Source organism: Siphateles boraxobius, unplaced genomic scaffold (assembly GCF_051911475.1).
Source record: "Siphateles boraxobius isolate OS27281-9 unplaced genomic scaffold, OSU_SipBor_1 1, whole genome shotgun sequence".
Classification (NCBI taxonomy): domain Eukaryota; kingdom Metazoa; phylum Chordata; class Actinopteri; order Cypriniformes; family Leuciscidae; genus Siphateles; species Siphateles boraxobius.
Window position 1 is genome coordinate 20,945,334 of NW_027508699.1, and position 18,610 is coordinate 20,963,943.

Genomic DNA, 18,610 nt, shown 5'->3' on the forward strand with positions numbered 1-18,610 from the left:
TGAGGACATAGTTGCATGGCAACAGAGCGTTCAACCGGGGGAAGCCCAGTGTACCCACGGGCAGCTGCCTCATCGAGGGGAGGAAAGGCGGATGAGACCAACGAGCGGTCCCGAGAAGACAGGGGGGTCTTCCAGGACTTCTAGATCTCATCATGCACATCCAGGAAGAAAGGTATTGGAGTTTGCCGAGGAAGAGGGTCGGCGGCCTTACCCAAAAACCAATCGTCCAGCCGCGAGCGCTCAGGACAGGGTGGAGGCCTCCACTCAAGTCCGATGCTCGCGGCTGCCCGGGAAAGCATGGCCGCCATCTCCGGATCAGACTCGAGCACAGCCGTATGCACACCGGAAGGTGGCAGCTGTGACGAGCCCTCACTTCCAGAAGACTCAAACCCGCCTAGTATTCCTGCAACAGACATGGCATCTTCCTCTGTAGCTTCAACTGAAACACGCGGGCCACCAGAGGGTAGACCCGCGGGAATCAGCAGTTTGCTAGCGGACACCGTCATTGAAGAGGGGGGCTGGGGTGGCGGACACATAGTCGGCGCCTTGTTCCAGACCGTAACCCTCAGGTCACCCTGGATGAGGGGACTCTCACTCTTGCGAGTTCACGGAGTCTCGACCCTAATGGTCATGTTCCCACAGAGAGAACATTAGTCATCCACGAGCGCTGCTCTAGCATGATCAATGCCCAAACATACTATGCAACGCTCGTGCCCATCAGAGTCCGATACCAATCTGCCGCAACCAGAAGTACACGGGCGAGACATCTTTAAAAAGACGTGCCACGTGTAAGCTCTTTTTGTGAGAGAAAACTCAAGTGTTGAAGCACCCGGGGAGAAACGCACCGACTGGCAGACCACTGCAACAGATCAAGCACGCTCTCGCCGTAGATCGCCGTCACACCAACACTCGAGGTACTCGTTTGTAAAGCTGACAATTCAGAGATGGCTTGTGGAGAGAAGAATACACTTGGCTCCGAAGCGAAAACATATCTGCTTGCTGCCGGCTTCCTCCTTTTATACCCACGAGGTGGGGCGGAGTTACGCCATGCAAATTCTGCAGACCCATGGCATTTCTTTGCCATTGGCTCGTTTTGTAATACTCGAAGTTGATAGGCTTTCTAAGCGAAACCCCATTCGTCGTCATCCGACGTAACTCGGAGTGACAACGAAAGGGAACCATTTTGATTCACTGGATAAGGATTAGGATTTTTTACTCTCAATTTCTACCCAATTCAAGATTTTGTTAATTTACCTAGAATTGACTAGAAATCACATTTTCAATATTATATTTCGCCAGTACTGGTCTCTCTTCACTGGCTTCCAGTCAAATATTGTATCCAGTTTAAAGCATTATTGTTGGTTTATAAAGAGCTCCACGGTTTGGCTCCTCCTTATATTTTTGATCTTCTTTCATTTCATCAAACATCCAGACACCTCCGATCAACCAGTGGGTGATTGTTCCCAGGAAACGTCTTAAAATGAAAAGAGATTTTGCCTTTTCAGTGGCTGCTCCACAGCTCTGGGATAATCTGACACTTTACATTAAATCAACATGATGATTTTAAATCCCTTCTGAAAACTCATCTATTTATTACTGTATATAGTCATAAGTAGGTGCAGTAGTATACTTTGTACATTGCATGTGATTGTTTTGTTTTCTAGTTTTAATAATTTTTTTTTAACTTTGTACAGCACTTGTTGTTTTAAATGTGCTTTATAAATAAATGTGACTGACTGACTGACACTTTTAAAATTAGGCTACCACATGTTATTTTAGCATTAATTATTATTTTACTATAAATGTTTTATTCTTTTTTTAATTGGCTTTTATTTTTACATTTTCAGTTTTAACTCAGTTTTTTTACTTAACCTATTTCACTTAATCACTTATTTCAGTTACTTACCCACACAATGTTTCTAAGGTTTTCTATCTAGTATTTGTTTTATTTACTAAAATTAGTTTTACTTTTAGTTAATTACAACACTGCCTCACTTAAGTTTTCCAAGACAGTGGGAACCAGTTTCTGTGGAGGTTAAAGTAAAATAAGAAATATCTTGTTTGTGCTTGTTTTGGCTTATTTTAAATAATTTAGACATCTTGAGATTCCAGGGTTTTCTGGGAGGCCCTGGTTAAGAACCACTGCACTGCGGCTTATTTATTTAGGACAAAAAAGCTCAATTTACATGTGATGTTTACACAGTTTTGAGTTAAAAGGAACATCATTGTATATTTTATATAATGCTATTATATTTTTTATTGATATCATAATACATAAAGGCCTGGTTACACGACAGGGCTTAGATTAAGCCAGGATTAGGCCTTAGTTTAATTAGGACATTTAAGTAGCTTTTATAAACATGCCTTAGGAAAAAACATTACTGTTGTACATCTAGGGACAAAACAATGGCACTGACATATTTTAAGATATGTCAGTATAAGTTGCTTCCAGTTAAAACAACTCAACATGCATTTTAGTCTGGGACTAGGTTTAAGCCTTGCCTGTGAAACAAGGAGAAATATAACTTATTAAATCCAAGTCTCAAAAAGTTTATGAATTAAAAATGTATTCCTACAACAAAACACAAGCATATTTTGTGTAGTAATTATTGTTATTTATATACAGTTTTTGGAACAGTAGTCAACGAATGCTTGGTAAATAGGTTTATTTATGGTCTCAAAAACAGTGGTACATCTTTAATTTTATTATATCTGAGTAGGTACTATACGTAATTTGAACATGAGTTGTTTTCTTTGTAATTAGTTTGTTTCCACCAGTTCGACCCATTCGTGTGGATTTGTGGACTGGCTGTGAACATGACAGGCAGGCATTATTGCATTGACAGGGTCAATCAGCCAATCACAGAGACTTTCTGTGACTTTTCAGACTCCCTTCACGTTCAGCATTCATTGGAATCTCTGAGAACACAATGAGCTGCAGGGAAGCAAAAGAGACGCTGCCTAACTCTAAAACCTCAGCTGGTGGACCTGAGAAAAATTTGTGTTTTACACACAGTTTAAGCTTGTATTTCACACTATTTTTTTTTTTTTTTTTTTCATCCTCGGGCAGAACGTTCTAAAGTTACAGGACATTTAGAAAGACGCGGATAGTTTGTGAGAGAAATAGAAATGTTGAAATAGAGATGCTTTAATCTCATAAGCTTTAGATTTTCCTGAATGAAAAACATCCAATAGCTCATTCCCATTATCCTCACAAAGCTTTAAACTGGTGTGTTCAAATGGAAAAGTTGTCCTTCAAGCATTTGTTTTACTCTCCTCTAGTGAAGACAATTTAGTGTGGCTAAACCAAATTAAAAGTAGACATTAAACAAAAAACATATTTTTTTGTACTTCAACCGCCTAGCTGTTTTAATGTGATAACATGAAAGACTTGTATCAGTAAGATGCCGGGAGAAAACAGGGAGCGGCAAGCAAATCAATAATTTATATGGTAATTACAATTCCTGACATGGGAGGCTGTGGCGTGGGCAGATGTGGCTGGGAGCCACCTGTGTACAGTACAGAGAGTCTGGTGACTGAGCTCTCGCCGGCTTTGTGTTGCAGAACCGCACTGTCCATCAGCAGCCAATCGCACAGCGGCCGGACGGGCCTTCCTTTCTCCCATGGAGATTGCCACAGATCTTACATGCTTTTCATTTGACTGCTGATTATTCCCTGATTGACAGCTCAGACTGAAAGGGAGTGAAGCAGGCGCGGAGGGGGCGTCGTTCTGAGTCAACATCCCCTCCGCCCAAGCCCCCCTAAATCAGCAGGGCGTAGCGCTGCTTATCATACACGCCGCAGTGTTGTCTCCGTGCACGAGAGAGAGAGGGAGAGAGAGATGCCATAATATGCAGGCAAAAAAGTTCAAAGATACCTTTCAACTCTGTGTTTCTGCCCCCAAACTGATTTTTAATGCATCTGCCTCGCAGCTCCCAGCCAGGTCCTGCATTGTGAAGGAAGGCTTTTGTTTCAGGCTGAAGGGGCAGGGCTGGAAAAGGCCTTCGGACACCCCCGCTCCCCCACCAAGACGTCCCCATTCAGCACCCCTCCCTGAGAGTATTGTTTGGTTACCGGCAGCTCTATGGGCGTCATGGTCCCTTGGGGGATTGATGCTTTGAGGCAGGGTCGGTGGGGTCAGCGATGAGAGATGGATCTGAGAGGTTATCACAGGGAAGTGGGGGCTGATCTCGATTGTCTGCTAGTAAAAGAACACGTCCATCAGACCTGGTCAGACTTAACCCCCGGACTTCCATCTCTCCGCCCGTATTGATCGGCTGTGATGACATCTTGACAGGCGTCTTCTACACAGCTGCCGGCGGTTGAGGTTGGGTGCTCTCCAATGAACCTTGGATCCGGTGTGCTGGACATGCCACAAGAATACACAATGACCTGGGGTGGGCAATGGGGCCTGGGGGAGGGTTGTTCGGATTGAAGATGACGAACTCAGGACCAGGGCTAGATTTTTTTCAGGGATCCACTGAAAATTTGATTGGAAATTCAAAAGATATCTAGCAATACTCTAATAGTGGTTAGAAAGAAAAGATGCATCAGCAACGTAATTTGTAAATATTTTCAAGATAATATTTTAATAACTTGATTACATTTTTGGCTTTAATATGGTGATAAATTATATACTAAATAAAAAAGGCAATCATTTATTTTTGGAAACTATCACATTTAATTAGTAAACAAACAAAAACAAACAATATATATATATATATATATATATATATATATTGAACAAAATTATAAACGCAACACTTTAGTTTTTGACCCCATTTTTCATGAGCTGAACTCAAAGATCTATGACTTTTTCTATGTACACAAAAGGCCTATTTCTCTCAAATATTGTTCACAAATCTGTCTAAATCTGTGTTAGTGAGCACTTCTCCTTTGCCGAATTAATTCATCCACCTCACAGCTGTGGCATATCAAGATGCTGATTATCACACAGCACAATACCACAGATGTCGCAAGTTTTGAGGGAGCGTGCAATTGGCGAGAAATAAGAAGTTTGGGGTCAGTAAGATTTTTTTTTATGTTTTGGAAAGCCTCTCAGCAAGGCTGCATCAAATACAATTAATTTTTTTTTATATTTTTGTATACATTTCTATTTGAATACATGTTACTAATAAATTACTGTCACTTTTGGTCAATTGAAGGCATCCTAGCTGAATAAAAGTATTAACTAAGTCTTTCTGACCCCATATATATAAACTTTTGTCAATTCTTGCCTGAATTCAGTTGGGAATCTAGACCACTCCGACTGTGACTCGTACTACAACTGCTTGAGCGGTACATTATGCTGTTTTCTTCATGTGCTGGGTTTTCTTTGTGGACATTAGACTGCGGCCAAGTTCAAATAAATGATTTCACTCCCCCCTTCTTTCACACAAGACCCTATAAGGAAATAAGCAGAAGATGTGTTGTGTCTGGAGTACAGAGATGAATGAAGTAATCTGTCAGAAAGCTTGTGTCTGGGGAGCAGAGATGAACGCTGTTGCTGATGTTCTGGTGGAGCCGATCTGATGGTAGACTGGTGGCTGACTCAATAGTGACTCTTTGCTCTCAGGTCACTGAGTGCTATGTGGGGTAATTTGCTATGGGAACATTGCGTGTCGCAGGCCATTGTATATGACGACACCAAGCTGGTGAAGGTCATAGCATTTTCCCTGAAATGAAGAAAATCTCAGACTTCAAACATTCACAAGCGTCACCTAACAAAAATTGGAGGATCTTAAACCAGATTGATTCATTGGCTTGCTGAAAGATTCTGTTTGTCACAAGCACATTTAGCTCATTATTTCTCTTCTACTTCCTTTTCAACAGCCTCTCCTCATCCTAACCACGCTGGCAAGCCGTGTTTAAAGTTGAAGGTGTACGTGAAGCCTACAAGTAAGTCACGCTCTAACTGTTTCGCCCTGTCGGCGTAGAAAATAATATCCCCTTATGTCTACTGGCCATCCTTCTGTTAGGCATAACAGGAATGCAAAAATAAGCAGTGTTTGACACATTTTCCAGGAACATTTTGTTAATGAGATGTCATATTTATTTTCAAGCTGTGAGAATGATTTCAAATGCAGTTTGCAGCTGCTGAGGTCTAATGGGAACGATTAGAACTATTGTGGATTTTTCCTTTAGGATTTTACCTTCATTACTCACCAATGGAAACTGAATATTAAAGGGATAGTTCTCCCAAAAATAAATTCGGTCATCTTTTACGTATGATGTATAACTTTCTTTTTTTCTGGGGAACAAACAGTAAAAGAAGATATTTTGAGACATGTCTCAGTGTTGTTGTTTTTTCCCATACGATGCAAGTCATTGGTCACCAAAGCCAATGTCTGGTTATTCAATTCAACATTATTTAAAATATTTTCTTTTGTGTTACCCAGAAGAAAGAAAATCATACTATCCCATTTATTGTTGGCAAATGCAGTTCAAGGGTATCAGATATTGATATTACATAGTTTAACCTTTCTTGTTTTCCCCCTTTTAAAAATAACTGATCAAATAACAATTTAACATGCGACGGCTGTTCTCACTAACAATGATGTAATCGCTGGTGGTCAGTTGCTGTACTGTTGCTAACAGGAAATACTACCCAACTAGCATATAGTATAATTCTATAGTGAGACTACATACAGCATAATTGTTTTGTGGATAAATGTTGTATTTGGCTAGAAGGAACGCAAATAAAGTACGATGGAAACACATTTAGTAAATTCTAGATATGAATGCAGACTGAATAACTAACTCAGAGAAGAACAGGAAACAGTGTGTTTGTTTTTGTGTGTGCCAATTTCCCCAGATATGACAGTTTTGTTCTTTTGTACACATGAGATAAAAGTGCAGCTTTGGTCGTAAATCATTTTTATGAAATTCTGAATTTGTAGATTGTATCAAAACATACACTACCGATTTAAGTGTTTGTTCACCCTAAAATGAAAAATGTTGGTGTCACAAGAGCACCACAACGCTTGCATATTGTTTTGACGTGAAAGCAGATGTTGTTGTGTGAACACGCGTTGGAGATTAATATTTTATAAATAAAGTGGTAACTAGTGGGGGTTGGGGTTTGTGCAAACAAATTGGGGTTAAGCCACTCATATGGATTACTTTAAAGGCACACTATGCAGGAATTCCGTTTTTGTCAAACAGCGACCCCTAGAGTCGCTGTAGAGTACTTTGATTTAACGTTACTGTCTTAAATACAACTCACGCAGAGCGTCTCTGCACTCACGGCCTCTGCACTTTATAATAAAGTAGCCTACCGCGTTTGATGGCTTAAAACGTTTTTACATGTTTGCAGCTAAATTACAAGTAAATAGCCTATAGCCTAGGCCTACTGTATAATTTCATTTGTGTTTTTTGAGTGTAATGTAAACATTACAAAATGCCAGATGACATCAATAAAGTTACATGTCCATTATGATGTCGTTAGACATGATTATTGCAATTTATCATAATAGTTTGCAAATTGCGCTCATTTACACTATTTACAACGTGTAGGCTTATTTATGTCTTGATAATTGACCCTTCGCTAAGCCACGCCCGAAAACCGCCACTGACCAATCGTGTCTTAGCAACCGTAACTAGGCGCGGGAGGTCTGGCAAGCTTTCGAGCGAGGGACACATGCCGAAGCGTTGTGCGTGTGGATTGTAAATCTGATACCCGGTATCCTAAAAGTTTGGACGGGAGTGGAATTTTTTTCCTTTCCCGAAAATCTAAAAGCCAAGAGGAGAAATGATGTGCGTGATCCAGCAGTGTGTGAGACCCCATTCACAACTACATGTCCACAGGATTAACAAAAACACCTATTGCTTGGAAGTTGGAGATAATTACGGTTCTTTGTTCATAATGCATGTTTTAACGTAAAATAAGACGATTAAAGACAAGACGGAGGCTCACTGACATACTTTAAAATATATTTCAGCATTTGGTTAATCGACGGCCTACTACCCCTGACTGAGTAACTTTAACCCAATCCGATCACGGCTCTCCCGGTGTTAGTGTTATTCCGCAAGATTTATATAAAATATAAAATATTTATTATAAAATAATTATTAGATTAGTTTCACATTTCACTTACCCTGCTGTGCACGAACATAGCTGTTCCTCAATTTGTGTTTCCCATTTGAATGGTCAGCGTATTAGGCGGCGGCTGCTGCGACTATAGACTTTAGCTTCAATTTTTATAAAATTATTCTCTATTCGGTTGGATATTATGTTGTGGATATATCCCTCGAATGCATACTACAGTCCCTTTTGTCTTGCTCTCTCAGATATTTCACATGTTCGCCAAAAATTACTAATTATCTCATTGGGAATGTCTGACACCGGTGCATACACACTGTAATAGAAGAGCTAGACGCGAAAGCTTGACAGGCGTAGCAACAGTAACTAAGGAGGGCGGGGCTTAGCGAAGGGTCAATTATGTGAGATATTGACAACTGTTCTCATGATAATTGCAGGAATCAACTTTAACAGTGAAAGCCTGGCCGAGTGGGACTCCATTCAACCCGAAAAAAGTCATATAACCATTCCAATAACTCCGAAGCTGTTCAGTTAAGCTAAAAAAAATGCATAGTTCCCCTTTAATGTCTTTACTACTTTTCTGGGGCTTGAAAGTGGTAGTTGCGTAGCTGTCAATGGAGGGACAGAAAGCTCTCATTTGTGTTCCGAAGATGAACGAAAGTCTATGGGTTTGGAACGAAATGAGGGCGAGTAATTAATGACAGAAATTTCATTTTTGGGTGAACTAACTCTTTAAAAGTTTGGGGTCAGTAAAAAATGTTTTTTTAAAGAAATTAATAGTTTTATTCTGCACGGACACATTAAATTAATCCAAAGTGACATTAAAGACTTTTACATTGTTTTAAAAAATCTGTTTCAAATAAATACTGTTCTTTTGTACTCTATTCATATGAGAATCCTGGAAAAAAATTATCAGAGTTTCCACAAAAATATTAGGCAGCACAACTGTTTTCAACATTGATAATAATAAGTAGGGATGCACCGATACCGATACCAGTATCGGTATCGGCCCGATACCAAGCTCATGTACTTGTACTCGTACTCGTAAAAATACCCCGATACCAAAGACCGATACCTCATGTGACGCGTGACCTCACGTATATATCCTTAGCTTATATTTCTTAATTCTTATGCACACTCTTCCTGCAGTTATAGTGTTGCTAGATTTAATTGTACACTCTAATATTTCACTTTACACTTTCGGCTGTGATTACATTGTTACTCAGTGTTATGTTAAACATTTGTTCTGTGATTTCTTTGGCACTATATGACAAATTTGATTGTCTTGTTGTCTGTGATTTCTTTAGCACTTTGTGACAGGCAGGTAAAAATTACATTCATTATGTCCTTGGTTTTGCCCTTTGGAGGTTATTGGACACTGTGAAATGTGGGCTTTGAAAATTTGTGATAAGCACATAAGAATGATTTGTTTTTTTAAGTTTATTTAAGTTGTTGAAAATAAAGATGCTGATATGTTCATTAGTCTCATTGTGTTGTACTTAGAAAATTGCCACATAAAACGAGACCCCCCCAGTACAACAGGCATCGGTATCGGTATCGGTGAGTACCAGGAAAAAAATATCGGTACTCGTACTCAATCCTTAAAAAGTGGTATCGGTGCAACCCTAATAATAAGACATGATTCTTGAGCACAAAATAAGCATATTAGAATATCTATGTTTTGATCTTCGTTCTGAATCTGATCCAGATGTAGTGTTTGTCAAAAACGTGATTTTCTCAGCTTTTTGCTCAAAATGTAGCTTTTTTTATGAAACTTACCCAGATTCAAGTGTTGATAAAAAAAAAGAATGCATTAAGCTAGAACAGTTTTGATTTTTAAGCAGAGGGTCTGTTCTTTCTTTTGATATAGCCTGTTCAGATATTCATACAAATATTCTGGATGCCATGACATTTTTGTGAAAATGATCAAAAATTCTGGTGACTGTTTTGTTTTTTTACGTTAGTTATAAATAGGCCTATGTGAGAAATATATTCAAATAGAAAACAGTTATTTAATGGTAATAATATTTCACAATATTTTTTTTTTACAGTTATTACTGTATTGTTCAATCCATAAATGGAGCCTTGGTGAGCATTCTCAAGTCTCTGTGAATCAACCCCAAACTTTTGAACAGTATTCCTGGTATTTTGTCATTGCTAATTGTTTAAATCAGGGGTGTCGGTCCTGGAGGGCCACTGTCCTGCAGAGTTTAGCTCCAGCTTGCCACAACACACCTGCCTGGAAGTTTCTAGTATGCCTATAGACCTTGATTAGCTGGTTCAGGTGTGTCTAATTGGGGTTGGAGCTAAACTCTGCCAGACAGTGGCCGTCTAGGAGCAGGATTGGACACCCATGGTTCAGAACAACAGCTCCATTTGGAAATACAGCGTTTATTTTAAATTCATTGGCACAGATATGTCAGGTCAGAGCCGGCTTCAGACTGCGCTCAGCAGGGGGGCATTTATTTTCAATTGGTGGGCACTAGGTATGGGGACTTTTTTTAGGATATCAGATATCCTAGTATATTTATTATTGCTACTGCCTTTTCTGTTAGCTATTACCATGAAGTGATGCAACCCATACAATAAACACATAACCCATTACACATTGTTGCAAGACGTGCAACTCTTAAGAAATTTGAATAAATAAGGGTTAAATAGGCCTATACAAAAAAATTCCAATATCGACTCTGACCACACCTTTATTATAAACAAAGCTAACGCACAAGCACACAGTCTCTCACTGACAGGATAATAGTTTAACTGCTATCTCACTGGCGGAAGAGAGAAAAAAGCTACACATCTTTTTTCTGCTTTGCTCTAACATAAGCGTTTACAGTAGCCTACTATTAAAAAAGCATCATGTAGTTACCTTTATCAAAACAGTTTATCAGTTGGCAGGCGGCAGGTGGGTTTTCTCATAGCGCCACACTGTGGTTTTAGGTCGGCTTTATTATATTTTCAGCTAATGAGCAGTTTGTAGACATATATTTTTATTAATTCTCACTGAAATGTGAATTAAATTATATCATAATTCAATTTGGGGGGGCATAAAAGACATTTGGGGGGGCATTGCCCCCTAATGCCCCCCCATACCGCCGGCACTGTGTCAGGTTCGTGTAATCTATGAAAACCATGTGTGAAATGTGAACCAGATCCTCTGCCTCAGTAATTAAACTCTAATTAGGTCACTGCTGTGGGCCCCTGCTGCTTTGAGTAAAGGTATGCATTTCCTTTAGCGCTTCCTCTCCGTGTGCTGTCTCTGTGTGTTTGTGTGTTTCAGATGGTTCGGGCTATGAGTCTCCAGAGCCCTTCCTGACTGATCAGAGCCAGCGCTGCAAGGCGGACGGCCCGTGCCTAGCTGCGCTCCTGCTGCTGGCCTTTCTGCTGGCCCGCGTTTAAGAAGCTCCACTGCTGCCCAGACTGCCTACCGCTCTCCCTCCATCCATACTCCCTCAGGGAAGCCCTCTCATCCAGCCCCCCGGCCCACAGGCTAACGCGCAGTCATCCTCTTTTTTTACTGAACGAGCTCCTCGCTGCTGATCCGAGGACAGAGACGTTCGCCCTGCTTAGCGGCTCATGTAAAGCAGCTGTGAGACTTAATCACCTGTTGTGGAATGTGACCTTTTATATATGCTGTCATGTAATCGAGGCTTGTATTCATGTGCCATTTTGTCACATTTCAGGGCATAGCGGTTTACAAAAGATTTCAGATTTCATTTATTTGGTTAGCTATAATGCCCCCCCCCCCTCACCCCCACATCATATTTACTCCATATTCAGCCCGTTTACCCAGAAATTAAGGGATTTTCCCCCCTAATAACAAATGACACCAAAGGACTCTCTTCAGAGTTTTAATTATATTTTCCGTTTGAAGGGAGAGAAGAAATGTGTTTTGTGGTAGCCAGCAGTTAGGGACTTAGTGTTAGACATTCACATGCATGTGAAACACTGTGAAAGAAAAACTGATCTTCTTACAATAGTAACAATATATTTTTATTAGCAAAAAGGAAACAAAAGTAGACCTTCTAGCCATTCGTTCAGTGTACGGCTCAGCTGGTTGAGTTTGGATGAGACGCAGCCAAATGTCAGTGCTCACTGCTGGCCTTCGCCTCAAAACTATATGTCTACTGGCGGGACAAGGACACTGAATCTCCGAGATGAGAATAATCGCTTTGGTGCAAACCCAAATGCCGCTTAATAAAACTCTGCATTGTTTTTTCTTTCCAGCTCTGTGGGACAAACAAGCAATGAAACAGTGTGTGTTTCAAAAAATGATCTTTGAGGATCAGGGACTAGCCACTTTTAATTCACCGACGCACGCACTGCGGGCATGGGCGAAAAGGAAATGGATTTTTTGTATTCTATTACATGTTATTTTTGTAGCATTTAAAAGCAACATTAATTATTCATGTGATATGAGAAACGGTTTTAGTGGCGATAGGCCTACAGTGTGTGAGTCAGCAGTCGGACGTATTCAGATGTGCCCACTCTCTCACTCTTACTGTTGTTATTGTGATCTTGTCAAACTGTATTCAGTATTTAAAGAGACAGAAAGCATTTCTTTCCATCTGATTTGATTGTGTCCTCTTTTTCATGTGACGTTTTGTACAGCCAACATGCTCTGTCGAACTGAAGAATCATGCAGAAATGAAAAACAAAAAAATAAAGCATTTTTGTCTATGAGATGTGAGAAAAGATGCATTGTCTAGAGTTGACAAGTAACATTTTGACTCAGCTTTGTATAGAATAGATGTTATATGACATATATTAGAAGATCTCTGCAGACATTAATGCTGAAGGTGTTAAAAGGCCTTTTAGATTTTTTTTCTCCTCCCAAAATCAAACGACAACAAAACACAACACATATCTAAAAACGTACTTGTTTTGCTATGCACTGCTAAATTTCCCTGATCCGCAAAGTTTGATCCATTTTGTACAGTATCTAAAGAGTGATTTTTAAGTAACTGTATGTAACTAAATTGATGTGCTTAAGAGAATACTTGATATTATGATATTTTTTTTGATAAAAAAACAGCTTTTGGCACACCCTGTGTATGATTTGATTTTCACTTTTGTTCATGGTTAAATCAGGAAATTACTGTATAACAAACTAATAATTTTCTTCAACAAGGATGCATTTAATCCATCAAAAGTGACAGACATTTATAATGTTAAAAATATACATAATGTTTCAAATAAATGCTGTTCTGTCTTTTAATGAAAAAAAAAATCACAGCTTCCACAAAAGTAGTAAGCAACTGTTTTTAAAATAGGGAGTTAACTAGTTAACTGAGGTTCGGGAGCGGGGCCACGCCTCAACCAATCAACTGACTTTTCAAAACCTTCTTATATCAGGCCGCCCCTTACAGTACTGTGTTTGTCTCGTTCTCTCGAACCCTCCCTGCCCCTCCCTCTCTCATCCATGATTCAACCATTATACCATCCCCTCTTCTCTCCCTTTCCAGGTTGGGTCCCAATCACTCGGCCTACATTTAACTGAGATGATGCTCGCACTCTGAGTCTCCAGGCCACCGACACCAGATGCCCAGATCAACCTGACTACCATCCCTTTCCCCTTCCCATTCATCCTCTCCTTGTTCATTCCTAACTTTCTTCAATAAATAATCTCCAACATTCATGGTTTTGGCGTGGTGCTTGCTCGTGATTGTTTCTTGAGCAGCAAATCATCATATTAGAATGATTTCTGAAGGATCATATGACACTGAAGACTGCTGTAAAGATTAACTAAAAAAACAGTTATTTTAAATGTTATTATATTTCACAATATTACTGTTTCACTGTATTTTTCTTTTACTGTATTATTTTACTGTATTGATTATCATTTATTGAATTGTAAGTGTTTTAGTCATTCATTTATAAAAGTTGAAACTTAAATATTATAGAATTTGTACTTCTATTATAATTCATAAAATGTTATGTAATTATTAAATGTAATTATAATAGTAATATAGATCAATCAATTGAATGCAGCCTTTGTGAGCATAAGATACTTCTTTCAAAAAATATTTTATATATAAAATCAGATTTTAAATAATACTTGAGGTTCTGAAAGTAAACAAAACAGAAACGTAGTACATTAGTTCAAAAATATTGTTATTTTCAAAAACAAATTGTGTTGCCCCTATATTTACACTAATAGCGAGTGCACATGTAGCTCCATTTGCATATACCTTTTAATTTGAAAAACTTTTTTTAACACACACAGTTTGTGTTGCTTCATCTACATCAAATAAAATTGTATTTTATGTTTTATTATTAATATTAATATTATTATTGTCATATAGTTTGACACTAACCTTTCCTTAAAGGGATAGTTCACCCAAAAATGAAAATGCTATCATCATTTGCTCATCCTCAAGCTTTTCCAACCCTGTATGATTTTCTTTCTTCTAAACAGAAAAGAAGATATTTTGAAGAATGTCAGTAACCAAACAGTTGATAATCCCCATTGACTTCCATAGTAATTTGTTTTTCCATACTATGAAAGTTAATGGCTACCATTCATCCGTTTAGTTACCCATATTCTTTAAAATATCTTCTTTTGTGTTTGTGTTCAGCAGAAGAAAGAAATTCATACATGTTTGAAACAACTTGAGGGTTAGTAAATGATGACAGAATTTTTATTTTTGGGTGAACTAACCCTTTAAAGTGAAGCTTTTAGCCCTGCTGTATAATTTTGGATTATTTTGTCCAATGTCCTGAAAGACCAGCCTCAGGAAATCTCTTAGGCTACCTAAACCATGAAAAATGTGATGAAACATGTTTAATACTTTAGCAGAAGCTATTCAGCTTATTTTTACAAAGACATTTAAGATGTGATTGCTTTGACGCTGGGTTTTCGGATGCAGGACGGATGGAATGAGTCATGGTCATACATGATTTGACATTCAGGTGGGTGTCTGTTGATACCGGCTCTAGGCTTTGGCCTGGATGCTCATCCAACTATTAGGTGAAGGATCAGTAGCCTGGCTGGGCTCCGAAAAGTGAATGTCCTATCTGAATATTTTATGCAATGTAGACTATGATAAAAAATACATGCGCTAGAAAAGCATCGGTGCAGGATCTGCAGACTTGGAGATGGTGCAGCAGATGCAAACCAAACCGCCAGTTTGAGGCTGATATTAGAGAAATTCAGAATGATTATTAGCTATACTGATGATTAAAATGGCTAGTATAAAAGGTGAGTAAAAGATTTATACCTTACATACTCGGTCTGTGTCACAGCATGATGCGCCTTATGCTGTCATTTGAAATAATAATTTTAGATAATTTTAATGAAATGTTAGCTTCAATAAGTAACACAGCATGTGTACATGCTGATTTCCCCCTATGAAAAATAGACGTTTGCTGCCCCCTTGTGAATGAGACCTTTTAGTAGCCTACCCTTGGTCTGTTGAGTGTTTTCTCCATATTTGTATTGTGATTCATGCCACATTTAAAGCTAATCTCTCACAGAACTTTACTTTTGATTCATATTTCAAATATTTAAAGGAATAGTTTTTAAAAGAAATTTTGTCATCATTTGCTCACCCTCATCATGTATTTCCAAACCAGCGCATTTCTTTCTTCTGCTGAACACAAAATGAGATATTTTGAAGAATGTTGGTAACCAAAGAGTTTCAGTTCCTGCTGACTTACATTAAATTTTTTGTCGATGTAATGGAAGCTGGGAACCAAAAAGTTTTGTAATCAACATCCTTCAAAATATCGGAAGAACATATATCATCATTTACTCACATGGGTGAGTAAATTATAGAATTGTAATTTTTGGATGGACTATTTCCTTTTAACCAATGTCTTATGTCTGTATCTCTGCGGCACATACGGTCTCCAACAGTTCCCCGAGGTACAACACAAACACACACGTTCCAAGGCTCCTGAACAGTCATTACATGTTGAATCTGTCTGAGGCATGAGCTTTTTGAAAGCGAGAAAAGCGAACACATCGAGAGTTGAACACCTACAGAGAGCACACTTCAAAAACTATTATGAAATGAAAAGGTTTGAGGATGGATGAGCGAGAAATTCTGTGCAGAGATCACAGGAGATCGATGTTTTTGATTAACAAAGAAATACAAGAGCTTCAAAAGACCTTGATGGATATAAACCTGATAAGCGGATACTGTCATGAAGCCATACGCTGCTCATCTGAGATCAGTGAGTATTGCCATTTAAACTTGTAAAGAATCCAAGAAAGAAAACACATGTGATAATATTGACTTCGATGTTGAAAGCGGTGACTCAGTGAAGTCCAAACGCATGTTTAGCCAGAAGCACTACGGTTTGGGTGATGAAACCTCTGCTGATTGTGAAAAGGATCTGTCAGAAGTCAAACAGCATACATTGACTCTACAAACGAGTAAAAAACCCAACACTACTCCTTACATTTCACCACATAAGGATATAAAAAACAATATGGATTACTTAAAAGCCGCATTGTCTCATTTGAGTTCTCCTTGAGTGAATGCAATGAAAAAGATGAGGATAAAAGTGACGGATGTCCTCAGAAGAGTTTGCCCAAGAGCCCTTCATATATCGCAGAGACAGATCTGAAGAACAGTTCCTCGACTCCTAAACATTTCACCCTTCACAGAAGAGCAAAACAAGTGCATCAAAGACGACAAAAAGTCACTCTTCATAAGAGTCCTGCTCCAGGAATGAGGAACCCTTTGCTTGAACACCATTGCTGTTATATGGGTATACAGCAGCAAGACCAAGACAGCAAGTCACTGTCAAGATACTTACAAAATAAAGATGGCATGGACAACGGCAGAAGTCACATATCTAAAGCAGCCATTAAGCACAGCCTTGATCTGCTCATCAAAGAATACAATCATTCTCAAAATGCTGATATGGTGAGCAACAACAAGCAGAGGGGTTTGCACGAAAAGGAGTCCAACTTTCTTTCAGTTTAGGTGTGACATTCTGTAGTTTAGTTCTTCTGTTTAACTTTAAATAAACCCACATTATAATTTATTGTTTTAATATTACAGAGGATCCTCAGAACTAGCACATAAAGACCCACATAACACGTCAGATAACGTTGATAACCTTCATCCTAGAGTAATCAATTCCTTTTTTTATAGGCTATGGGGTCTTCAATTTATAAGCAATTGATTGGTAAATCTTTCCACTCTATTATATGAAACTCACTCATCATCCTCTGAGGAATTCAATTCCTTTCTATCTGATTCACCCTTCATGCACGGATAGACATAATGCCCTACATTCAGGTCATCAATAGAGGCATCAATATCATTCAGCAATGTTTCCAGGCTTGAAAAAGAAGCACAGACTGGAAAAAGATGTACTTGTTTTATCTACTTGAAAAAGGTGTCTGTCAGAGAGAGGCTGTTGCTAATGGGATGTCTTTCCACGTGGCTTGTTTTTCTTATTATAACACAAATGCAGAGCTGGATTTTTCTCTCTCAATAAAATGGTTCAAGCAAAAGACCGTGTTTGAAGATTATGTAGGCAAAGATAATGTACTGATTTCACCATGTCTTATTAATTTATCATCAGGTAAATCTCACATTCATAAAGCAAGCCAAATATTTACAGGTGAGTAAACATTGCCTATGAATTTCCTCCAGTGCAAACTTATTTCAATAGAGAAACCAAACAGGCTAAAGCATTTTAAGCACATCTTTGTATTCCTGTCACATAAACCAGTGGTTCTAAACCTTTCTGACTCTTTCCAAGATCATTTTTGAAGGGGCTCCTATCTAAACTGATTTGTACCTCAGGTATTTTATTGTAATAAAATAAACTCAGAAATATAATTACAGTTTAATGTAATATTTATTTTTAGTTTTTTGTAGGATGTAAATTAAGATGAACTTTTTTGTAATTTTGGTACATTTCTCTAATCATCCTTATTTGCGAACCAAAAAAAATGTTTTACATACAGCAACACAGTTGCATTTAGTCAATTAGCAGACGCCTTTATCCAAAGCGTCTTACAAACGAGGAATACAGCAAGCGATTCATCATGAAGAGGCAAACAACGCAAGAAGTGGTTAAAACATAACAAGGTTTCAGACACTGCTTAGAGCAGCATAAGCAAGACAAGGGAGGGGTTAAAGGAAAAGGAAATTGTACATAATCAACTGCATGAATGTATCTAAGCAAATGAGAAATTGCTTTTATGATGTGCACAAGTGACAATAGGTAATGTGGAGGTTGATGAAGGCAGTCGCGAGGATTTCAATCGTGATCTGCGAAATGCACCAAAGGAACTGAGAAACTAATAACTAAAATAAAAAAGTTAGCCTTATTTAGAATCACTATTCCTACCTTTAATCTAACGCCTTATGAGCAAATGCTTAAAATATTTGACTTGTAGCGTGTTAATAGAATCAATACCCAGTTTTTGTTACTTTGTATAACCTGAAATAAAATGATTAAATAAAAAACGGTTCATGATGCTTTTGGTGTTATGGTTTCTTATCTGTTAAAACTGATCTAAATGTCTCTATAAAATAACAGAGGCAGTAGATGGTGTTGTGTAACAACACAAGTGCCAGGAGACAGTGGTGACATGTG

General features: G+C 38.5%; 2 protein-coding genes across 3 annotated transcripts in view; both read left to right on the forward strand.

Annotated features, from left to right (window-relative positions):
• efna2a (ephrin-A2a) overlaps positions 1-12,727 on the forward strand; it is a 66,997-nt gene extending 54,270 nt beyond the window's left edge. The window contains exons 3-4 of one of the 2 annotated variants that reach the window (XM_077228452.1): positions 5,833-5,898; positions 11,325-12,727. In XM_077228452.1, coding sequence (XP_077084567.1) covers positions 5,833-5,898; positions 11,325-11,443 — 185 coding nt within the window. In that variant the 3' untranslated portion in view covers positions 11,444-12,727. The remainder of the gene's footprint in view (positions 1-5,832; positions 5,899-11,324) is intronic. The other variant, XM_077228463.1, reaches the window with a different exon arrangement.
• rps8a (ribosomal protein S8a) overlaps positions 1-18,610 on the forward strand; it is a 45,712-nt gene that overhangs the window by 3,405 nt on the left and 23,697 nt on the right. The window lies entirely within an intron of this gene.